Raw genomic sequence first — 25,732 nt, 5'->3', positions numbered from 1 at the left:
AGGTTTTTCTGAGTTAGAAAATGTGTTTTCTGCGAAAAATCGCAAACTGGTAGCCAAACCGGTCGAACCGGTTCAAGTCTGCCTGGTACTGCATGAGAAAAAGTGAAAACAGTCAAAAAACCTTAGGAAAATATTTGGAATCGAAAATCGGGTGTTAATTTTAAAGGTTTTGCCCAAAGTTGGGCCAAACGGGCTAAAAACGCTAACCGATTGGACTGAGTCTAAGTTGGGCCCAAGCCCAACATATATAAGCCATTAAGTGAACCCTTTCAGCCATTAACACTCTTAAAACACACACACACCAGCTGAAAGAGAAGAGGGAGAAGAGAAGAGAAAACACTATTCATCATCATCTTCTCAAGCTCATATCTTGAGCTACGGAGCTCCGATCACCGCACCTTTTACGGCCACGTGTTCCTTGTGAAGAGCTCTACAAAACTCACTCAAAAAACTGGTATGGAAGTCACGAATCCCTCTCAGTTTTTCCTTCCAAAATTTCGAGTTCTTAGGGGTTTGTATTGAATGAATTTTTGTTATTTTGAGTGTTTAGGTGCGCTCTAGCCCTTGATTGACGTTGGATTTGGCTTCCAAAACTATTGAGTAAGGTGAGTTATTCTTGAACCCTTGTGAAATTATGATTTTGTTGAGCCCTATGTTGTTTAGTTATGATTTATGTGTATTATAGCTTGAGGTTGTGATTATTGGCAATTATTGGAGCTTGTTGGTGCTTGTGGAATTATATTGGTGGCATGCTTGTGGTTGAAAGCTTAGCTTGCACTCAATTTTGGGTTTTTAGCATATTGGGAATCAGCCAAGGTATGGTTTTGGTTTTCTTTATGTAGTATATAATATTTCTGGACACTTAGGCTAGTGACCTATAGGATAGGTTTGAATTAAAATGGTTGTTGAGTTGTTGAATGATGATGTATGATGATTTATGATGGGTTGATGATTTTTGAGTTTAATTATGATGATTGATAATGATATGATGATAATGAATGGTTGTGTAGATTGAAAAGTGGTTTGGTATGATATATGTGATTTAAGGTTGATGAAATGGTAATGTGAATGGAAAATTTGAATGAAGATTGATTATAGTGTTATACATTTGATGTTGAGGTTAAGAATAATGCAATGTGAAGGAAAATTTGGTAAGAATGGTGAAATGTGACCTAAAGGGGGGAATTATAATGTAAATTGGGATTTGGAAGGGTTTTGGTTTGATTTGGTTGAGTATTGTGGAAAATTGAGTTTTTGTGAAATTTTGGTAAGATTGAAAATTTGGTGAACTTCCATGAATCATATCTTAATCTACCTTACTTGAAATTCAATGCTTTTTATATCAAATGATAGATGATTGAACAAGCTTTAAAATGGTTTAAGTTTTGTAGAAATCCGATTTTAGTAGAGGAAGATATGATTATGGGAAGTTTGGTGTCAAAATCTAAAATTCTGCAAAGTTATAGAATTTTATAATTTCTGGTATGTGCGCACGCACACCCATGTGATTTTTCAAACCTGTGCGCATGCACAACCTTGTGCATATGCACACACAGGGGGAGGCTTGCTGTTGGCAGCGCTAGCACAGCCTGTACCAATGGAGTTTTACAACCTGTGCGCACGTACACGTTGGGAAGGACAGTCTGTTGAGAGCGCTAGCACACTTTGTGCGAGCGAACAGAATTGAAGAATTTTGTACTTGTGCATATGCACACCTCTATGCGTACGCACACTTTTTAAAACTTCTCCTGGGCGTGCGCACGCACACCCCTGTGCATACGCACACGTCCTGTTTTTCAAACTTAAACTTTGTTTTCAACTATTTCACCTTCCCAACAAGATTGTATACTTCTATAACACCATTCTAAGACTCTTGGGCTTAATTTTGGGTATTAAAATATGGGAATGAACCTAAGAGATCTAGTTGATATCATTTTGAAAAGTTAGAGAACAGAGGCTTAGGTTTCTGGTGTACTGAGGATGGGTTTGGTGGCGTGTGAAGGTAGATCGGTATATGAATTGAGAACTGATGAACTGATGAGTTCAGGATGAAAATGTTGAATTGACAGTAGTTGAGATGAGTCGAGGACTCGGAATGAAAATGTTGAGTTGACAGTGGTTGAGATGAGTCGAGGACTCGAAATAAAATGATGGATCCATGATATGCTAAAAATGTTTTCTAAAAACCACTGAACTACTGTTTTATATTGAGATTGATTAGATGCTATGCGCCCGGCAGGGACGGTGGTTAATCCCACCTGTCAAGGTAGCGGCAGCAGCGTAAGGACGGTGGTTATTCTCGCTTACGTTGAGATGTGAGGTCTGTGGCAAGAGTATCCCACTCGCATCCCTTTGGATCAATAGAGTGTGCAGGCACAAAATCCTGGACGGTGTTCCGAGAACCATATCTCGGGGGTTCCCAATGATGATTTCGAAGGGCGAGATCCATGGAGATGTGTCGGGTTGGCAGTTGAACCGACAATATGATATCACAGCCAGTAGGACAGGCATTCATCATGTGCATCTTTTATTTGCTTGTATGCTTTGCCGACTTGTAATTGCTTGCCTATTTGTATAACATGTCTAATTGCCTACTTGAATTATTTGCTATATATGCCTATACTTGTGTTTTACTTGCATTGATATTAATTGCGCTTTCTACTAGGATTGAGGGGGCTAGGAAGGCGGTGGCGATGGGATCGCACAGAGGATAGGTTGGTGAAGGCTGTGGGACAGCGGAAAGTTGTTGGTTAGAGAATCCTTTAAATTAGATTACCCCTTTTATTATGTTAAGGTTTTAAATGATGTTTTACTGTTTTAGAAATGCTTTAAGATGAATCTTGTGATGGATATGAAGTTCTAGGATTGCCTTTAGCGTCCCGGGGTCTTATATCTTACATCACTGGGCACTGTTACCATACTGAGAACCTCCGGTTCTCATACCATATTTCTGTTGTGTTTTTCAGATGCAGGTCGCAACCCACCTCGATGAGTTGCTTGGATGGTGACAGAAGCGGAGGATCATGATACCTTTTGGAGTCCCTTTTGATTATTCTGTTTATATATATCTCTCTCACTTTTGTATTTTGTTTTTTCCTAGAGGCTTGTATTGAGAGAGAAAAACTTGTATAAGCTGTTTTTAACTCTAGATTTTTGTATGTCTGTATATAACTAGCTGGCTTAAACTCCGCGAGCCGTGGCTAGATTCCTATGCTAGTATACTCTTATCTTTTGGCATATTATGTCTATATCTTGTGCTTTAAGGTAGTTGCTTCGTGAGTACGTTTTGCGCTTTTCAAATCCTGTTTTTGAGCTATATCCTTCATCGGACTTCTAGAATATATTATTTCTTTCTATATATTATATGTATGAGCTTAGAACTGTCGTAACCTTTGATTAACCTTTACTTTACGACGTGAGGTAAAGCTTAGGCTAATTAGGGTGTTACACCTGATGCAGAAGTTCCACCAGATGTTGAAGTTTCACCTGAATCACCAGATGAGCCTGAATTGAGAAGATCTACTAGAGAGTGTCATCCTTCTCAGAAATACTCTCCACATGAGTATGTGATAAACACTGAGATTGGGAAGCCAGAGAACTACCAGAAAGCTATGTCTGATGAGTATAAAGAAGATTGGTTGAAGGCTATGCAAGAAGAAATAAAATCCTTGCATGAGAATCATACGTTTGATTGGTGAAGTTGTCGAGTAGTAAGAGAGAATTCAATAATAAATGGGTGTTCAAATTGAAAGCGGATGAAAATGTCTCATGACCAAGATACAAAGCTCAGTTGGTTATGAAAGGTTTTGAGAAAAAGAAACGTATTAATTTTGATAAGATTTTCTCTTCGGTTGTGAAGATATCCTCTATTCAAGTTGTGCTTAGATTGGCGGCTAGTTTGAATTTAGAGGTTGAATAGCTTGATGTAAAGACTGCATTCCTTCACGGTGACATAGATAAAGAAATTTATATGGAGAAAATAGAGAATTTCAAAGTTAAAGAAAAGAAGCATCTTGTATACAAGTTGAAGAAGAGCTTATATGTGTTGAAGCAAGCGCCAAGGCAGTGGTACACAAAGTTTAATTCCTTCATGGAAGGTTCTTTTAATCATTATGTATATGTTAAGAAATTCTCTTATGGTGATTTTATAATTCTCTTGCTTTATGTTGATGACATGTTGATTGTTGGTCATAACACTAAGAAGATTGAAAGTCTTAAGAAAGACTCTAACAGATCCTTTGCTATGAATTATTTGGGTCCTACAAAGAAAATCTTTAGCATGAGTATCACTCGTGATAGGAAGAATGAAAAACTATAATTGTCACAGCAAAAGTATATTGAGAAGGTTTTAGAGAGGTTTAGTATGAGTAATTCCAAACCTGTTAGTACTCCACTTGCTAGTCATTTCAAGCTGAGTTCGCGGTAATGTTCTACAAGTGAGAAAGAGAAAGCAGAAATGAAGAAGATTTCATATGCATCTGCAGTTGGCAGTTGGATGTATGCTATAATTTGTACCAGACCGGATATTGCTCATGCTGTTGGAGTTGTTAGTCAATTTTTTCTCTAATCCTGGCAAGAAATTCTGGTAAGCAGTGAAGTAAATTCTCAAATACATTAATGGTACTTCTAGAGTTTGTTTATAATTTGGGAGTGGCCAACCTGTGTTGAATGGTTATACAGATGCGGATATAGCTGGAGATCTTGATTCAAGAAAGTCTACTTCTAGTTATATGATGAGTTTTGTAGGGAGAGATATGTTGTGGCAATCTCCGACTTCAGAAATGTGTTGCTTTGTCTACTACAGAGGCAGAATACATTATTTGTGTTATTTTGTGACAGTCAAAGTGCTATCCATCTCAACAAGAATCCGTCGTTTCATTCTAGATCGAAACTCATAGAGGTGAGATATCATTTGATACGTCAAGCGCTTGAGATGAAGTCATATGTACTTGAGAAGATCCATATTGATGATAATAATTCAGATATGATGACTAAGAGTTTACCTGTAATGAAGTTTGATTCTTGCAAAGAGAAGGCAGACTTGGTAGTAGGGGTGTTATCGGTTCGGTTTGGTTCGGTTTTAGACCAAAAACCAACCGAACCGATTTATTCGGTTTTTACATAATACCAACCAATCGGTTTGCTGTTTGCGCAACAACCGAACCGAACCAAAAGCGGTTTGATTCGGTCAGTTTTTTCGATTTTTAAATTCTAATTAATAGAAAATTAATCTTAGTAAAATGATGTTCAAAACAATCAATAAACTGAAATAATATTATATTACATTCAAATTTAATACAATTTCAACTCATTCCAACAACTAAACATAAAACAAACACATTTGTTAAGTCTAAAATTTTCATTTTAATGTATTACTAAACCATTTCTGTGGTTCGGTTCGGTTTCTGCTGAGCCAACCGAAAACCGAACCGAACCGATCGGTTTACTTCGGAAAAAACAAAAAAAAACCAATTTTTTTCGGTTTTTATTCGGTTGTTGTAAATTTCGGTTCGATTTTGCAGTAAATTTCGGTTTGGTTCGGTAACTTACACCCCTACTTGGTAGAGTAGCCTATTCCCACTTGAATCGATTAGAGAGAGATTTGTTGGTAGGTCCCCAACTCTAGTGGCACCCATACATTTAAGTAAAATAAAAATAAAATAAAAAGAGGAAGAAGTGGCTATAAGCGACGTGAAGAAAGAGAGGCTCTTTCATTTTTTTTGAAAGAAAGAAAATGAAACCGAAAGGGAGAGAGGGTTTCGGCATTGAGAAGAGAAGAAAGAAAAGGGAAAAGGGCAGTCCAATATTGCACATATTAAATTGTTAAACTTGCTCCAATTCTTATGAAATTTTAGTATGTTGTTTTTGGTGTAGAGATGAACATTAGGATATAACTTGCTAGTTGTATTACATTCTCTTTTATCTAATGTGAGATATCCATTTTTGTGGATGGTTTATGTTGATTCTATCATATATTTTGTTGATTATTAAGATGCCATAGTACTATTAAAAAGACTGATTGTATAATGTATACCAATTATTTTGATAGTAGAAGAATTTATTGGACTAGATCTCGTGAATTTTTCGTCCCTTTTTTAGAGATTTTTTCATGATAAAAATTTTGATGTTTAATTATTTAATTTCTGTCACTATATTTACTGCTTGAAATATCTTGGGTGTTGCTTATTTAATTGTACAGATTATGAAAAAAATTATTTTTTGTGCTTTCGCTATTAGATAGGTTCTTATTTAAATTCCAATTTTTTCATGTTAGTTAGTTAGATGCGCTTCCTATTAAATCGGTGGAAACTTTGGTTTTAGTTATGCAGATATTTTCATCTTAAATCGTATAGCCGTGGATTTTTAATTTTTTGTAGGGAGGCTAATAACTTGTAGCCTATAATAGTGTAATTCATTAACAATTCAAACTACTAAATCATTGTGATCACAAGATATTACATACAAAATTTAAATACCTAGATCTTGTAGTGATTTACATAAGCTAAAGAAGGATAAATTTGTAACGATAATTGATAAAGGCAATATGATCATTTTACTTTCAAATAATCCCGAAAAAATTATGTGTTTGTAAAGCCGATCCTCAAAAGATTATGTCTCAAATTGATATATGAAGAATCCAGTCATGAGTCAAATTCATCATTCCATGAGTTAGGTAGGTAACAACACTTAAGTCCAGTTTGGATAAATAGTTTAATTAAATTTTTTTTTAAAAAATAGCTTAAACAATAAATGGTTATATTAAAATAAGTTATTTTGTGTTTGAATTTTTAGTTATAAAAATACTTATTTTATAAAAATGTGATAAAAAATAGTAATATTATGAGAGAAATTTTTTTTTTAACTTTTCTATAAGCTCCTAAATAACTTTTTAAAAAGCTACAATTTAGTTTTAGAAATTGTAATATTAATATTACTATTTTTCATAAATCAGAAACTCAAAAAATTACTTTTAAAACTTTCCAAACGACCCTTTAATATTTGATTCAATTCTTTTGATACCAATTTGAGTTATATAGCTTTTGGAACTCCAAATTGACATATGCATCATCTTTCAAATACTATTTTAACTATTAACCCCAACAATTAAAAAATAGAAGGAAAATGTTTTGCAGAGAAATGGTTTGCAATATCGAATTTACTCTTCCTTTGTACAAATAATTACCCTAGTTTTTCCAAAGGATAATGCGATCATAGGGAATCATCATAACACACCAACGTAAATTGTACTGTAACATTTTCCATCATTGAGATTTCAAAATACAAAAAGGTGAAAATAGTGTATATTGATAATGTCAATTCAACAAAGACATTTATAAGAAGGAAACAGCCACACCCCACATCAGGGTTTTCTTGATGATGCTGTGAAGGTGCTACAATACAAGATTGCAAAAGAACCTACAAAATTTACATCTTCATTACTTCTATATAAGCAAACTTGTTATCAAGTGCTATATCAACAGTTTAGGTTCCACAAAAGGCCTATCGTAAATATGGACCTTTTTCCTTTTTACCCATTGATTCAGTGAAAAGGCGCAATGACATTGTTTGATTCATGTAACCGATCGACTTTTTGTTGTTTACCTATTGATGTTATTTGGACGCAGCAACAATGTTAAGATCTCGGAGAATTGAGGGCGTTTCGAAGGGATATTGTTCCAGCACTTTGTCATGATTGATTTTAGTGTTTGTGGACAGTCTTTGGGGATTTCAGGTCTAAGGCCACAAGCAGCAATGCCAACTGCTGCTTGAACAGGTGAGAATGCTGAATATGCTGCTTCACCAGTTACCATCTCCCAAATTACCATGCCGAAACTATAAACATTGCTCATCGATGTCTCTGTCACACTCTCAGGATCCCCGGCAATTATCTGTTTCCAACACGAAAAAGACAGAAAGATAAACAGGTTAGAATGGGGAGTACGTATTAGTCATGCCATATTAAGAGTCTTTTGAATAGATAAAAGGGTAAATTAAGAGTCCTCTTGGTTTGTACTTTGTCATACCTACCTTGATCTCTCTTCTTAGAAAGCAATGTCAATATCATGAGAAGTTGGTGTCACATTTTACAAAGAACATGACACCAAATGCCATGAAATCTCAAGGAGGGGTATCATGTGTATAATTTAACAATGGAGGGGTGTCATGTGTCATATTGTTTATCTTCAAATTTAAAGGAATTTAGTGAAATTTAACCACACAAAATAATGTGTACTAAGAAATCAAATGTCTACATGCTCTCTCACTCACACAGACAGACTCAGAAAATAGAAAAGAGGACTGATAAAATTCCAAAGCTATTAACCAAACCAGTTTAACCAAACTGAATTGAAATTGAACCAAACAATTTTATAAAAACCAGTTTTTTAAAGTAAAAAAACTGAACTGAAACTACAGTTTTTTTTGTAAAAACCAGTTTATTAAAAACCAGTTTTTGCACTTTGGTTTGGTTTAAAACCAAATAAAACTAGTTTTACAAAACTGTCTTCTTTCTTCCAAAACTGTCAAGAGATCATGCATGTCGACCCCACCGGCTGCCCCACCAACTTGACTGTTCCCACAGCCTGACCCGACTAAAAGAAAATAAATTTACAATGTAGTGTAATTAACCCTATATTTGTATATAAACCGGTTAGAACTGGTTTCTTATATGTTAACTTTTTTTTAATATAAAACCGTTTAAACTGGTTTTTAAAATTAAAACTAATTTTAGTTCTGTGAACTGGTTTAAACTGATGCACCATAAACCAGTTTACTATAGAAGAAGGTAATTGGGTGCAGTTTCTAAACCATTTAAAATGGTTTAGTGCAATTGCAATTCAGTTTATGAAAAAACTGAACCATAGACACCCCTACTTTCAGATTAACAACTAGTAACTTCCAACTAAAGCTTTTCTTCCTTCTAATTTAGGAATTTGGTGACATTTTATTTTTATTATTATTATTATCATCATCATTATTTTTTTTTTTTATTAAAGTCCAACCAGTATATTCTATGGTCAGTTTTGATCATTCAAATACATCACCAGTACGGAGTTACAAACATATGATTTAGTGAGTATAGTTTATCTAGTTGAGGGCAAATGGGGTAATTATGATGTAGTCCTCCCTCTTCTCCGCGAATGAATAGTTTAACTTGTTATTTTCCCTTATGTTATTTCTGAGTAGTTTTATCAATCAAAAAAGTAGAATACTGGGACAAAGATCATGTTAAATACTTAAGAAATGACAACTCCACTATGGTATGTATTAATCCTAGTTTCACACTAACACTGATTTGTCTAATGATATACACGAATGCTTAGATAAAGTAAAAGCAAAAAACAAAATTATTAAAGTCATATTAGGCATGCTCAAACAATGATGCTAGTACAAAGTGACATAAAGTTTCCTTTTAATGCTTCAAATACAATGGATATAAACAACATGCTTTGAGACAATGCAAGTCAAAGTTTGCTCTAAATTGTTCTCTAGATGAACATCTAGTATGTCATTTCATGTGTTTATATATATAAATGTTAAGTCCATCAAGAGAGGAAGCAGACAAAAAAGGTAAAAGAGCCTAAACTGCCTTGGACTTGAATTTGTCATTGAATATTTTAGTATATATAAAGACAAACAAACTAGAACAAATAAGAAATAAAAGTTAAGAAAATGTCACATTTGCTGAATAATTATTTGTGACAATCTACAATTAAAAGTTGCATACATAAAAACTCATTATTATTAGTGCCAAAGTGATAGATGAATTTACTGACCAAATCAATGAGCAACAAATTTTTCACACACTATTTTCAGAAACAGATCACTATCATTGGTTCATTACGTGTCAAAAGATTTTCTGAAGAAGGTTAAAAGCAAAAAGCAGATTCCCCCACCTATTAGTCCATTACAATTACTATATATTACCTAAAAAGCATGCATGTGTATTTATATTAGGTGTCTATGTGTCAAACTATAGAGAAAGGAGGGACCCTATTCTTTAAAGAAGGCAAAGGACAGGTAACAATATAAGACCCTATTCTCTAACTAATTTTCTCTTTAAAGAATAGTTTAAACATGCTTTTATCCTAGTAAAATTAGCTATTTATGAGTTTGGTCATTCTCTTGTTTGGTCAGAAAATGATAATAGCAACTAATTTTACTTATTTCTGAAAAATTTTGGACAGTAGGACCAAAAGTTGTAAATAACTAGTTTTATAGAGACCAAAATGTTATTTAAACCCCTAAAATGGAAAGCATTGGAGAAAATTGCGGACTGTGTATGGCAAATACAATACAGTGTTACATAGGACCATGGAACACAATCTTGTAACACAAATGACCATGATTGCAACAATTATTATTCTTCCAAAACTTGACATGAGTGTTAAAATATAAAAAACATTGAACACCTAAATTAGTATCTAAAAAAAATTTAAATTGAACATTTTGATCCTCAATAAATTTTTATTACTTTAGAGTTCCTCGAGACGGATTGACCCCTCTATAAGGAGGACTAATTTGTCTTATAATGGTATTTGTTGGGAGATCTAATTGCCTTATAACAAAATTTGTTAAAGATTTATTTGCCCAATACGCATATTAAACATTTTATTGTAAGTGACAGAGAGGGACTAAACTGTCCCCAAAAGTAATGCATAGGGACTTCCAAAGTAATAAAAATTTATGATCTGAAATTTGTTGAGTTGGGTATATACTCTTTGAAAAAAAAAAAGAATGAATAGGAGCAAACCTCAGGAGCTAGCCACCGGTATCCATCAGTTTCATACTCCATTGCTTCACCAACACTCTTGCAAGCAGTGACTATTCCCATGTCTCCCAAGCATGCATTCCCATGTCTATCCAACAGGATCCTCTGTGAATTAAGGTCCCTATAAGCAACACCATGATCATTCATGAACTTGATTCCTTCAGCTATATCAACTGCAATTCTCACAATATCCTTAGCATGAATCTTCTTGTTCTTCAGCAACAAGTCATGAACAGAACCACCTTCCATGAACTTGGTAACTACACACAAACCATGATTATCATCCACACAGATACCAACAAACTGAAGAATGTTTCTGTGGCCACAAGTCATAAGTTCAAGAAGATCTTTTCGGAGCTCAAACTCATAAGCATTCCCTTTGTCACACCCCTTGAGTTTTTCAATGCCAACCCTTTTCCCATTGTAGAAACCTTTATAGGAATTTGGTCCAATCTGGTCCAAAAACTCAACATTATCTGAATTCAACACCCATTTCTCAATCTCATTACAGCCTGATTTTATTGTCTGCCATTCATCCACTGACACAACAAAAGATGAACTAGGCAATGGAACCTGAAGCTGAATCTTTTGGCTTGAATTCTCAAACTCCCTCATCACATAGCATGATGATGCATCGCCATCACCATCTTCTTCAATTTCTCCACGCTCTGATCTCCCTTTTGAGATCTCTTCCTGGCATCCACAGAGCCCAAAGGGGAGCTTCACAGCACTGGTTTTTGACTTCTTCATCGCAAATCTGAGAGCATTTTCGACCCGGGTCCTCACCAGCTTCTCTTGCCCTTGCTGAACAACAAGGAGAACAATCCCAATTGTGAAACCTTTCTTCTCAAAGATCTGAACTTTCTTGCAGGAAATGGATGAACTGTCCAATGCACTAGACATTGCAGACCACGAGATCGGAGAGTTGCAAGCAAAAGTGAGCTTCAAGACAGACCCTTTAACAACATCACAACCACCACCACCATCATCACTCTCCTCTTGAATCAGGATGGCAGGGTAGTCACTGGCTGATGCTTGTTCCATCAGCTTGATGTGAAGAAACACATCCTTCATATCAAAATCAGCTTGTGCATAGCTGTGGAAACAACAGAACAAATCATCAACAAAAGATAAAGTGCAATGAAGGCGGAAAAGATTCATCTTTGGTTACTTGATGTTCCCACGTTCTGAAAAAGTGAAATTCTGAGGGTTCTAACATAGTAACATTGAATCGAGCAACACCACCCCCCCCCCCCCCAAAAAAAAACCAAAAAAAGGACTAAATATTAAAACCATCCTTTCATTTTTGGTCACTTGAAGTTCCCGAATTGCAGAAGAAGGAAATGAAAAAAAAAATGAAGTTGAGAGAGTTTATAACATTGAAGCAAACAAAACCCAGAAAGAGAAAGTGTAAAAATCAGGGAAGAAAAATATTGAGAAACTCCCATTTCTCGTTTTACTTCACTTGAAGTTCCCAAGTTGTGAAAAATGCAGACTTGAGGGATATGATTCAGATCAAGCAAATGGGGTTCTCAGAATCCGTGAAAAGATCGAAACTTCAGCATTGGATTCCAGTTCAAACCTGAGTGGCAACGAATCGTAGTGCTTCCGAATATTGGACATGAGCTTCTCCGGTAACTGGCTTCCAGGGTATAGCTGAGTCAGGTTTCGAACAACGCAGCCCCACACAACTTTCCGTGACCCTTCGATCTTCGAAGAATTAGTAGTAGTAGTAGTAGTGTTAGTAGTAGAGAAAGAAGAAGAAGAAGAGGAAGAAGAAGAAGAAGAAAGTGGGTCCCTTGTAGTATTGGAGTCTTGAATGTTGAGAGTGTTCTTAAGTGACGCAATGGCTTCAGAAACGTTTCGTGAGAGCTTCTGAAGCTTCTTATGGACGATGGAATTGTTGGAGTCTTTGGTTGAGTTGGTGGAAGAGGCGGTGGTGGAAGAGGAAGAAGAGGAGGAGGGGGGATCGAGTGCGGTGAGTCCTTCGGATCTTTGGTGGGAGCGCATGAGGACCTGCTCGACCATGTCGTCCTCGGTGGTGGTGGTGGCGCGGCTGGACCAGCACTCTAATGCTGCAGCCATTGTTGGATTTGGAAATAATAATAATGTGATGTGAAAAGTGTTCGAAGAAAAAGAGTGTGAGATTTGGAAGTGAGAGTCGGAAGGCGATGGAAGGTGGTGGGTGTGTGTGGGGAGTGACAACAACTGTTCTGAATTGCAATAAATGTTTGCGTAATCAATAATGATGTTCTTTGCCATGTAACCGCCGGATACTTCCATTTTACCATTTTCATAAAAAAAAATTTTAAGTTTAATTTTAGAATTTAATTTTAAAACATTATTTTGTAAAATCGTTTTACACGCACACGTGTATTTAATCGTTTTACACGTGTATTTAATCATATAATGTCATATTAATAAAAAATATTATTTTTTATATTAATCGCATAAATAACCATTAAAAAATAATTGTGATTGTATCACGGTGTAAAATGTTGAGTGCATCAAAATTAAACTCTTAATTTTAATATGTTAAAAAATTTAAAATATTTTACACAATTATCTAATTATATTATAATTATCAGAATTGAACCGGTAATCGAACCGATTGAACTGCTGGGTCATTAATTCAACTAATAGGTCACTGGTCAAACTAGTTGATCCACTCTCATGTAAATAAAAAATATAAAATAATAAAAATTTTAAAATTATAATTTAAAATACATATCTTCACTGGTATTTTAAGAATAATTAAATCATTCTAAAATAATATAGAACAAAAATAATAAGTATTTTATTATTTTTATTTAATCATAAAGATTTTTATTTTTTTATATTAAAATAACTATTATTTTTAAATTTTAATAATTTATTAATTAATTTATACCTATTATACGATTATATATTATAAGTATTTATTGAAAAATAATACTAATAAATATCATATAATTACAAAAAAAAAATAAGTGAGTTTATAATTATTGTTAAACAAAATACAATCAATTTAAGAATGAGTGAGTTTATAACTAAAATTAAAATAAATTAAATAGAAGTATACTATTTGATGTAAGATATCTATATATTTATATGTATTATAATTTACATATATATTAGACTTACAAAATGCTGGTGGACCGAGCAATTTGGTCGAACCGATTTTCATCAAGTTTGATTAGTTTTTGTCAGTTCACTCCGAATTTGCTTAGCCTTGTATCAGACCAGTATAGGATCCGGTTTTAATAATTATGAATTATATTTATTTTTTATTAATGTAATATTACATAAATAAATATATGTGTAAAATTATTTTATATTGATAATAACTAAAATTAAAATAAATTAAATAGAAGTATACTATTTGATGTAAGATATCTTTATATTTATATGTATTATAATTTGCATATATATTAGACTTACAGAATGCTGGTGGACCGAGCAATTCGATCGGACCGATTTTCATCAAGTTTGACTAGTTTTTGCCAGTTCACTCCGAATTTGCCTAGCCTTGTACCAGACCAGTATAGGATCCGGTTTTAATAATTATGAATTATATTTATTTTTTTATAATTATTCACATTATTAATATAAAAAATAATTATTTTTATTAATGTAGTGTTACATAAATAAATATATGTATAAAATTATTTTATACTGACAATATATCAAAATTAAACTATTTTATTAATTTTTTTAAGAGATAAATACCAAATCAATACCCGAAAGATTCTGGCACTGACAAAGTGGTACTTGACTTTTATTATTGACAAAATAATTTTTGAATGATTTTAAAATTTGATAAACGTGTCTCTGAGCTCATCGGAGTACATCTCTGATAAAAACGATGTTGAGGTGACCACCGTAATTTGATGACAATGTAACTTTGTTTTGAACTAGAATTTTTAATTAAATAAAACCTAATCCTACCTAAAAAATCCCTAAATTAATTTGGATTTGTCCTAAACCCTAAATTTCTCTTTTTGATCACGAGTTCTCCCAAATTGCAAAATTGAAAGATGCATATAGTTAGGGCTCGTGAAAAATCTGTGACAGAAAAAAAGAACCCATCAATGCAAGTTTTCGAAGTGGATAGTGTTTCAGATATTGTGAGCAAAACTTACGACAGAACATACTTTTATCCCCTTTCAATGATGTCGTTGAAGTCAAAGACAACTAGCAATCTTGATGAATGGTTTATGTGATTAGAGCAAATCCAAATTGATTTAGGAATTTTTCAAGTAAGATTATGATCTATTTAATTAAAAATTCTAGCTCAAAATAAAGTTGCCTTGTCATCAAATCACAGTGCCCACTTCAGCATCGTTCTCACGGAAGATGTGCTCCGACAAATTTAAGGGGTATGCTTGTTAAATTTTAAATCATTTGAGAACCATTTTATTAATAACAAAAGACAGGTACTATTTTGTTAATGCTAAAATTTTTCGGATACCAAAATAGTAGAAGAAAACATTTAAAACGAGAGAAAATACCCCTAAAAATTAACCTACAATAGAATTTCTGTAAACAGCTTCTATGATGCGACTCCCATTATTAAACCACTTTGTGTACTTAATCGAACTCCAAACACCTTTTTAGCTAATAAATTGGCGACAACTTTCACCTCCCTTAAGACTAGATTGAAATAAACCTCCCAATTTCTATTGAACAGCTCATGAATATGCACTACCAAATTCTCATTATTCATAACCTCCAATCCAAAAATTTTCTAAGTGATAAGAAAAACGTTTTTGAAGTCCGTCTTACAAATAATCGTTTTCAATCCGCACTCCCAAGCTAGAACCATTACTCACCAAATGACAAAGAGTTGCCATTGCTGGTATACCATATCGGCAAAGAACCTAAACATCCCTTGATTCGACCTCCAACATGATTTTTTATCATACAACCAAAACCAACCACTTACTCTTTTACAAAGATATTAGCGTCGTAGTTCCCTTCATGAAACCTTGCAACAGAGGTTTCCACTTCAACAAACTACTCCTCTTTAATAAATAACCAATATGTTTCGAAGAAAATAATAAAAATTTATTAAGAATCAAACTGTTTAATTTAAAATTTTTTAAAAATTAATTTAAATATTTATGTAAAAACATTTGAGGTATTTTTTAAATATTTTTATTATATAATTTATATTTATAATATATAAAACTTCAACTTGTAACTTTTATATCGAGCATCACATATTTTTCTTCTTAACTAACATTATATTTACTATTATTACATATATTTAATTAATATACTTGCGTTTAAATACACTACTTATTAAGAAAATAATTTTTATATCTATTTAAATAATCTGTACTCAAAAGTTTGATAAAAAAATTTGAGAGATAAGAATCATATTGGTTTTCAAAAATTTTAAAATATAATAAAAACTAATCAAGTATTTAATACATATTCTTAAAAAAATTTTAGAAATTAGATTTTGACATAATATTTTGTAAACATTATTAATATGATAATTTTATACAAAGTTTTTTTATTTTTTTTTAAATAACTGAATTTTTTAAAAAATAAAACATACTTATAGTTATTTTTTTGTATGTACCTTTTAAATAGTTATCTAAATATTTTCATAAAAATTTATTTACCACTTTTAAAAGAAAATATGATATTTTTATTTGTGTCATATTTTTAAATTATTTAAGTTTTATCTGTTATTTATATCTTCTAGGATTATTTTTATCAACAATATAAATTTTTGAATTCATTTATCTATCTTTTTATAATATTTGAGAATTTAAATTTTTAAATTTTTAATACAATTTTTTTATATTTATATTTAACACTTAAAAAAAGTATAAAACATTTATTATCTAAATGCTTTTTCTAATCAACTTCATTAGATAGTGAACAATTTTTTTAACATATATTAACTTCGATAAAGAAAGTATAAAATATAATAATTCGGATATGTGTATATATGAATTTTTTTAAATAAATAATTTAATTATTTTATTTATTGAAATAAATAATTATAGAGTATTTATTAATTTGTGTCTCATTTCTTATCTCGTTTATGTTGTAAATGATTTGAGATCGAGTGTAAATGAGATAAAACACGTATGCAGTTGCACATATATCACATGTGCAAACGTGTTGTGAAACGTCGTCTATATACGCTCAATCTCAAATTGTTTATGGTGTAAATGAGATAAGAAAATAGCGTCGCCTATATAAAAAATTCGTTGGCAACGTCTTCAAATGTTACTTTCAAGCCTTTTTACATTTCTTTTTTTTTCTTGGGCCTTTTTTTTATATTATTGAGATACTTGGACATTATGGTATGCGCAGATGTACAAGATGTCGATATTAATCATTTGGACGCGACGTGATATATTACAGGAGCAATCAACTTCTTAGTTAGTGTTGTTATTTTTTTTTCTCTTAAATAAAGAAGCATGTAGTTATAGTTAGAGTACTTTTATGGGTTTAGTATTATTATGTATGACTAGAATAGATATTGTATTAGTAACATGAAATAGGTTAATTGCCAAATTAATTTTTATTAGGCGTTGGAATGTATTTTTAATTACTTGTCTTTGTTGAATGAATTTTTTAAAATAAATAATTTAATTTTTTATTTACAAAACTAAGTAATTTGTAGAGTATTTAATTATTTTATTTTACTAAATGCATTCTTATTAAATAAATATCTTAAATGTTTGATTAGAAAATAATTTTTGGATTTTGAATTCTTTAGTTTGAACTTTATATTATTAATTTTGTTTTTCAAATATGTCATGTATTAAATTATTTTTTATTAAAATATTTTTTATTTTAACAAAGGTTTCGCTTACCACTTCATAAATGAGTTAGTTACACCTTTACAGTTACACCACCGGATGTCATTCTCTCTTACTTGAGGGAGGCTAGGTTTGGCGATGCGTGGCACTGTATGGATTTTGTATGTGATAACACCCTGATTTTTTCTTTTGTGGAGCACTGGCATTCGGAGACCTACACTTTTCACCTGCATTGGGATGAGTGCGCTATCACCCTGCAGAATGTTGTGTACCACCTTGGGTTACGCACCAACGGAGAGCCAGTGGGGTGGCTGTTTGCGAGACTTTTAGACATGGTACCAACACCCGACGTGGGAGTGGGTAAAGGAGCTCCTAGGGGGTAGAGGAAGGAGTCGTTTTCCATCAAACTGACGTGGCTGAGGGACAGGGTGCAGCATATGCCAGCTAGTGTAGATCTGGCCACCCTCTGATAGTACATGAGATGTTACATCATGTTACTAATTGGAGGTTACCTGATGACAGATAAATCAAATAATCAGATTCATATCAGGTGGCTTCCATTGTTAATCGACTTTGACAAGTGTCATAGTTTGTCTTGGAGATCTGCCATACATACATAGACGTACCACTCATTATACTCTACAACATATATATCGAGCCATCACAGACATTGTTGGATGCATGCCGTTGTTGATCTCATGGATATACCATAGATTTTCTACATGGTGTTCACTTGATAGGCAGATTTCCTGCTACAGATTGTTTGCAACACACATGATTTTTTTATTGATCAAACTCCACAACCCTTACTCACACTCCTCTAAATGCTGTAATTCTTCACACCTAGTATGATAGCCTCCCTACTTTTGAATCTGTGACCAATGCGAAACTCCACTCCACCGTCTATGTTATAATCGTATCCCCCTATATTGGAAAATTGAGTTTTCTCATGCATCGCATCCAGATTCAATGTGTGGTAGTGGCTAGCCACAGCTGACAACTCCGGTACTTGTTTTGGAGCAAAAAGATACTGAACTGTTTTATTTACAGGAGTCTTTGGTACAAACTCCTCCTTATCCTTAGAAGAACTACTGTAATTGCTATTGGCAACATATTTTTCATCCGACTCTTCACTGTTCACGTTCATGTACCCCAAAGGACTAGTATAGTGCAAAGGTATTGGTGCAAGATGTGGGTCATTTTAGACAAAATTCGAGCGCTTAGAACCATTACCATTCACATCAATAACCTCCATAAAATGTTTCATCACTTGTTGTGCGATGATTCTCCCGTGGACATCAAACATCGGGCACATATACTGATGAGCAGATATTTTATACGTTTTTTAAGGGTAATTTCATGTAGTTTTTAGTATGTTTTAGTTAGTTTTTAGTATATTTTTATTAGTTTCTAGGAAAAATTCATATTTTTGGACTTTACTATGAGTTTGTGTGTTTTTCTATGATTTTAGATATTTTCTGGCTGAAATTGAGGGAGCTGAACAAAAATCTGATTCAGGCTGAAAAAGGACTGCAGATGCTGTTGGATTCTGACCTCCCTGCACTTGAAATGGATTTTCTGGAGCTACAGAAGTCCAAATGGCGCGCTCTCAATTGCGTTGGAAATTAGACATCCAGGGCTTTCTAGCAATATATAAAAGTTCATACTTTGCTCAAGGATAAACGACGTAAACTGGCGTTCAACGCCAGTTTCATGTTGCATTCTGGCGTTAAACGCCAGAAACAGGTTACAAGTTGGAGTTAAACGCCAGAAACAGGTTACAACCTGGCGTTTAACTCTGGAAACAGCCTAGGCACGTGTAAAGCTCAAGTCTCAACCCCAGCACACACCAAGTGGGCCCCAGAAGTAGATTTCTGCACTATCTATCTTAGTTTACTCATTTTCTGTAAACCTAGGTTACTAGTTTAGTATTTAAACAACTTTTAGAGATTTATTTTGTACCTCATGACATTTTAGATCTAAACTTTGTACTCTTTGACGGCATGAGTCTCTAAACTCCATTGTTGGGGTGAGGAGCTCTGCTGTGTCCCGATGAATTAATGCAATTATTTCTGTTTTCTATTCAAACACGCTTGTTTCTATCTAAGATGTTCATTCGCACTTTAATATGATAGATGTGATGATTCGTGACACTCATCACCATTCTCAATCTATGAACGTGTGCCTGACAACCACCTCCGTTCTACCTTCGATTGAATGAGTATCTCTTAGATTCCTTAATCAGAATCTTCGTGGTATAAGCTAGAATCCATTGGCAGCATTCTTGAGAATCCGAAAAGTCTAAACCTTGTCTGTGGTATTCCGAGTAGGATTCAGGGATTGAATGACTGTGACGAGCTTCAAACTCACAAGGGTTGGGCGTAGTGACAAACGCAAAAGGATCAATGGATCCTATTCCAGCATGAGTGAGAACCGACAGATGATTAGCCATGCGGTGACAGCGCACCTGGACCATTTTCACTGAGAGGACGGATGGTAGCCATTGACAACGGTGATCCACCAACACACAGCTTGCCATAGGAGGAACCTTGCGTGCGTGAAGAAGAAGACAGGGGGAAAGCAGAGATTCAGAAGACAAAATATCTCCAAAACTCCATCATATTATCCATTACTGCATAACAAGTATTTAATTCATGCTCTTTTATTTTTTGCAATCCAAACTGATAATTATAATTGATATCCTGACTAAGAATTACAAGATAACCATAGATTGCTTCAAGCCAACAACCTCCGTGGGATTCGACCCTTACTCACGTAAGGTATTACTTGGACGACCCAGTGCACTTGCTGGTTAGTGGTACGAGTTGTGAAAAGTGTGATTTACAATTCGTGCACCAAGTTTTTGGCGCCGTTGCTGGGGATTGTTTGAGTTTGGACAACTGACGGTTTATTTTTGTTGCTTAGATTAGGAAAATTTTTTCTTTTTGGTTTAGAGTCTTCTATTATTGTTTTTGGTTGAAATTTCTTTTTTTTTAATCCTTATTTTCTCTTTTTAAATTTTTCAAAAATTTTTATAAACTAATAATTGAGTTTTTCTGTTTGAGTTTAGTTTCATATTTTAAGTTTAGTGTCGATTGCATTTTTTTTTCTTTTTAAATTTTCGAATTTGTGTTCATTATTCTTTCTTAATCTTCAAGTTGTTCTTATTTATTTTCCTTGTTTGATCTTTAGTTTTTCTTGTTCTGTGTCTTTTCTTGTTTTTCTTGTGCTTTTTCAAAATATCAGTTTTCAAAAAATTTTTTTTTATTAAATACCTTATTAAAACACTTTAAATTTATAACTCAATTGGCTAGAGCGTTGTGCTTATGTTGTTGGTAATTGGGAATTTTCCTTTTAAAACTTTTTCAAAAATAATTTCTTTTTGATTAAATCCTGTGCCAAACTTTTAAGTTTGGTGTTCTTGTAAGACCCAGAACTTTTGAAAAGTCTTATTATGATCAAGTCTCAAATCATATAGTTATTTATAGCCTTAATTTCGGAAATCATTTTTATTAAAGATAATTAAGGCAAGTTTTGATTTATTGGATTTGAGATAAGCTATGATTATTATCCAATTTTATAATTATTGGATTATTTTCCACATTCAGAGTATAAACTTGGTAATTGTGAAATAATAAGGATTTCCATATGATTTGAATTAAATAAGTAATATTTTCAATATTAATACTACTACTTTGGAAAATAAGGGATTTAATTATATTACTCCTAATTATTTGATTTGGGCATTTTATTGAAAGTAATTTGTAAAAATTGATGATTAAATAGTATTTTCTATATATAATTAGCGTTGGATTTAATTTGGGTTTCAATTACCATATTATTCCTATTTTTATGTGAAATTACTAAAATGCCCCTAACCCTAATTTTAAAAAAATGAAACCCTAACCCAGTAACCCGTACCCGACCCGGTTTCCCCTTTCTCCCACACTCAGCAGACCTCTTCCCCCCTTTCTTCAATTCGATGCACAGCAGCCACAATGTTTCCCTCATCCAGCAACAGCAGCACCCCACGGTTTCTTTCCCTTTTCCATGAAAGAAATGAATCAGAAGCAAAAAGGGGGAGATGGAGCAGAGCTATGAACAGGGGAGGGACAAGCAGCGCTACTGTCGCCGGTCACCTCGCCGCCGTGCCCAGATCGCGTCCAGCCCTCGTCACCGCCATTCGTCCTCAGCCTCATCGCGTTCTTGCTTGACCGCTGCTGCTCCCATGTCCTCCAACGGCGCTGCTGTTGTCGCCAATAGAGCCGCCACGAAGAGGAGGAAGGGCGCTGCTTCGCGCCTCGCCGCCGTCGCTCCTCTGAAAGGGGCAAAAAGTGGTCGCCGTCAAGCATGACGGGTGGAGGAGAGGGAGAACTCGCGTCTGAGACTAGGAGGAGATGGGGTTTTGCCGCTGTTGGGGTCTCACCGCCGCCATCCCCGTGGTGGCTGGTGTCGTCACTGGAGAAGACCACCGGAGTTGCTGTCTGCCTCTGCCTCGGGGTTCTGCAAGTTTCCGGAGCCCACTGCCGCCAGAGCTGCCCAGAACCACCGCTGTGGCTGCCGCTGGGATTGTGAACGGAAGGAGGAGATGCTGTTTCCGTTACAGCCACTCCCGGAGGAGAAGTCAACCGCGCCGCCGTACCGAGTTGCCGGAGAACGCCACTGCCGCCACCGAGCTCCACTGGCGGTAAGGCTTTTAAGTTGAGTTTTCCTTCTGTTAAGTTTCCTGGAACTTCATTGTCGCTGCGTGTGGTTCAGATCGCCGCTGCTGCTTGGGGCTGACTGCCGGGCTGCTGCCGAGCCGGTTCGGAGACCGCCGCTGTTTCGGTTCAGCCGTTCCTTTGGTTCGGTAAGCGTTTCGATCTGAAAGCCCTCTAGTTACTGCTCTATTATACGTTGAGGAGTTGTAGCATTTGTTGTTATGAGAGTTAATCTCGGTTATTATTATATATTGCGATTAGAGTCGTTGTGGTTGCTGAGAAAACGGTTTGGAGCTGAGGTTTTGGTAGTCGGGATTTTGATTGTTGATTTTGGGTCGAGGCAGAAAGGACGCTGTGATGCCTTTGAGTTATGGAATTTGCGTTTTGAGGTAGGGGCGCTTTCCAAAAACTATAGTTTATTATTGGAATTATTACATATGGGTACTGATGTGAGATATTGTGTACTTAGTGATTGTATCTGCCTTATGTATCAATTGATTGACTCGAATGACTATGGATGTTGGTTTGGCTGAATTGTAGTGTGGCTTGTGAAATGTAATGTTTGAAGTTGATTCTTTAAATATTTGAAATGAGTTTAATCCGTTGAGGATTGGTTTGAATTGAGTCAATATTTTGATGATGTGAAAGATAGAATGCTCTTGAAATTCAGCCTGGGTCGCTTTAATTGCTCTGGCTTTGATAAATGATTTATTGCCGAACCGATTCTTTAAAGCTTTATAAATGAGTTAAACCGGTTGATATTGAGTTGATTTCTGAAATAGTTCCCTTGAGATATGCCACTGAGGCGACTGTTGGATTTAGCTTGCTTTTGAATTGATTTCTGGTTTTGGGCTGTTAAAAAGGAATGAGAATCGGTTTAGTTGGGACCCGAACCGGGTGGCAAAAGTCCAAGTTTTAGGGGAGGTGCTGCCGAAATTTCTACAAAATCCTACTCTTGTTTGTAAAGTTATTTAAAAAGGGTTGGATTTGAGAAATTGTATTAATTGATTTATTAAGAGAATATTTATGTTTTCAAGCTTAATTTATTTAATGAACTTTATGCGTTGAGTTCAGCTTATTTAGAAACGAACTATTTGTACAGTTTGAATCACTGAAGGAAAGAATGAGACTCTAATATTGATTTCAATATAAAAAGGAGCTTTTAGTGATTTTAAAGGAATTTAGACTTTTGATTGAGTAATCAAGTTTGAGGCATTTTGGAAGAGTTAGAAAAATGGGTTCCAAAAAGAAACCTGAAAGTGGTTTGATTCAAATGAACCGGTTCCGTTTCAAATGAGTTGATTTTTGGACCGGGTTGGAACTTGTGATTTTGTATGATCGGTTTCATAATAAATTCAGTTTTATTTACTTGAACCGGGAATCTATGATTTTAAAAGTTTCAATGGATTTTAAGGAATTTATATAAGTTGACCTTCCCTAAAGACTTGGGACTCTGGCAAGAAACTTTTGTTATAAAATCCCATTGTTGGATGGGTGATTTTGAATGTTCCCAAAAAGAATCTTTAACTTTCCATGGTTTTGGAAGTTTTGGAAAGAGAATGCCGAAAGTGGCTTTGCTTAAAAAAGGAAACTCACTTTGAGTAAATTTGGCTTATGAGCCTGAGATGATTTGAAAATGAGATCTTCAAAGTCAAGGCTAAAAAGAGTTGAAACTCTATTTCAAGTGAAATGATTTGGGAAAAAGTGATTTATGGCTTAAATGCCGATTTTATGAATTTATGATGTTGAATGTGGAAGTGCTGTTTTGTTGTGAGCCGGAATGGCTATGTATGATTATAAATATTGGTTGGTTCTGGATTGAACCGTGAGCCGGAATGGCTGTGTATGATATGAATATTGGCTGGTTCTGGACTGAACCGTGAGCCGGATGGCTGAGATGGATGTTGATCCATGGATGAGATTGAATGCATGTTTATGCTGAATCATTGATAAATGTGAATGTTGCACTTCCACTATCTGAGATACGAGTTTCCCTGGGTAGTAGCAGTGGCTAGCCACCACGTGCTCCAGGTTGAGACTTGATACTCTGTTGACCCTATGTCGTAAGTGTGGCCGGGCACTGTGAAAGTCCCGGATGAGCTCGCCCCCGTAAATATTCACCAGTGAAGGTGATGGATATGGATCATGATTATGATCAAGTTTATGATGAGTATAACTCGAGTTGGGGATGCGCGACAGAGGGACAGTCCAGTGGTTAGCTACCAGGACTTGTCGGGTTGGCTCTATAACCGACAGATGATATCATCAGCCATTAGGGACAGGCATGCATCATATGCATCTATGTGACATTATTTGGGTGTGCATATCATACTTGGTTTGCCTATGTGATTAATTGCTAATTGTTCTACTTGCAATAACTGTTTGTTTGTGCTTGCATCTTCCTTTTTGTGTTTGCTACTGGGACTTTGTTGGATTGTGGTGATTGGTTGATGGTTGGATTGTTTGGGCCTAGGGCCGTGGTTGGAATGATATGAACCGATGGTTGATTTTGGTTTCGTGTTTCTGGTTTGGAATAAAATACGAAAAGCTATTTTGGTTCAGCATAGATAAACCTTCTGAAATGCTTTTGAATATTGTTTAAATGAACAGTTTCTTCTTTCAGAAAAAGGATTTCAGATTTCTCTTTTATTGTAAACGGTTGTTTTTGAAAAGAGGCATAAGATGGTTATTAATCACTGGTACGGTTTATCTTCACGTATCCTATTACAGTAATTCCCAAAAACCCTCTACTGAGAACCCTTTCGAGGATGATGTTCTCACCTCCCTACATTTTTCCCCTTTCAGGATATGGGCGCAGAAGTTACGAAGAGCTTATTTAATTGTTGTTGTGATGCTCTGTATTGTTTTAGTTATGGTTTATTGTACCCTCGCCTTGATCTTGATATAACCTGTAAGAGGGATAGGAATTGTATTGGATTATGTTTGTAATATTACTTATATATATATGTATGTATATATGTGGATGTACTCTTTATGAGTTTTTGTAAGTTGTATGGTATTTATGGATGTACGTTATCGAACGAAAGTATTTTTGGGAGCGGTATTGCGGTTTAAAGTTTTAAACAGGCTCATATTTTTAGTATTAAATAGTATAAGTGTCGTCGTAATGTCCGAGCTATCAGAGTCGCGCAGCCGGAAGTGTGAGCTCTGGTAGTTAGGGTGTTACATTATGGTATCAGAGCAGTTCTTCCTGTAGAGCCTGAGGAATGGACTGACTATGCTTCAGTTGCATACTCTGAGCGTTTGTCATGTAGTAGGTCTTGTCGAATGACGAGAATTAGAGCTTTATGCACATGACAGTCTATTGATTAACGCTGTTAGTCTTGCATTGCATAATTCCTGATATTAAGTTCGGCCGGCTTAATACTAGTGAAATATGTATATGAAAGCACTGATGGGTTATCATAGATGAAATCCTAGTTTTGAGTAAAGCGAATCGCGGGTTTTGGAAAAGTTGGAAACTACTTCTCGAG

At 34.7% G+C, this 25,732-nt stretch overlaps 2 protein-coding genes across 2 annotated transcripts; one reads left to right on the top strand and one right to left on the bottom strand.

The window, feature by feature from the left end:
- Window positions 1-7,279: 7,279 nt before the first annotated feature.
- Window positions 7,280-13,026, bottom strand: LOC107609389 (Protein kinase superfamily protein). The gene is made up of 3 exons (XM_016311345.3): window positions 12,354-13,026; window positions 10,754-11,867; window positions 7,280-7,889 (listed from the first exon to the last, which is right to left on the bottom strand). The coding sequence occupies exons 1-3, from the start codon at window positions 12,854-12,856 to the stop codon at window positions 7,599-7,601; spliced, it is 1,908 nt and encodes a 635-aa protein (XP_016166831.1). The 5' UTR covers window positions 12,857-13,026; the 3' UTR covers window positions 7,280-7,598.
- An 8,909-nt stretch (window positions 13,027-21,935) lies between these two features.
- LOC148550620 (uncharacterized) lies at window positions 21,936-25,187 on the top strand. Its single transcript, XM_088492821.1, has 3 exons — window positions 21,936-22,225; window positions 22,297-22,387; window positions 25,044-25,187. The coding sequence occupies exons 1-3, from the start codon at window positions 21,936-21,938 to the stop codon at window positions 25,185-25,187; spliced, it is 525 nt and encodes a 174-aa protein (XP_088348947.1).
- The last annotated feature ends 545 nt before the right edge of the window (window positions 25,188-25,732 follow it).

The sequence above is a fragment of the Arachis ipaensis genome, chromosome B7, assembly GCF_059453495.1.
Source record: "Arachis ipaensis isolate K30076 ecotype BB chromosome B7, ASM5945349v1, whole genome shotgun sequence".
Lineage (NCBI taxonomy): Eukaryota > Viridiplantae > Streptophyta > Magnoliopsida > Fabales > Fabaceae > Arachis > Arachis ipaensis.
The sequence above is the reverse complement of the archived record's forward strand: the minus strand, read 5'-3'. Positions and strand labels throughout refer to the sequence as shown.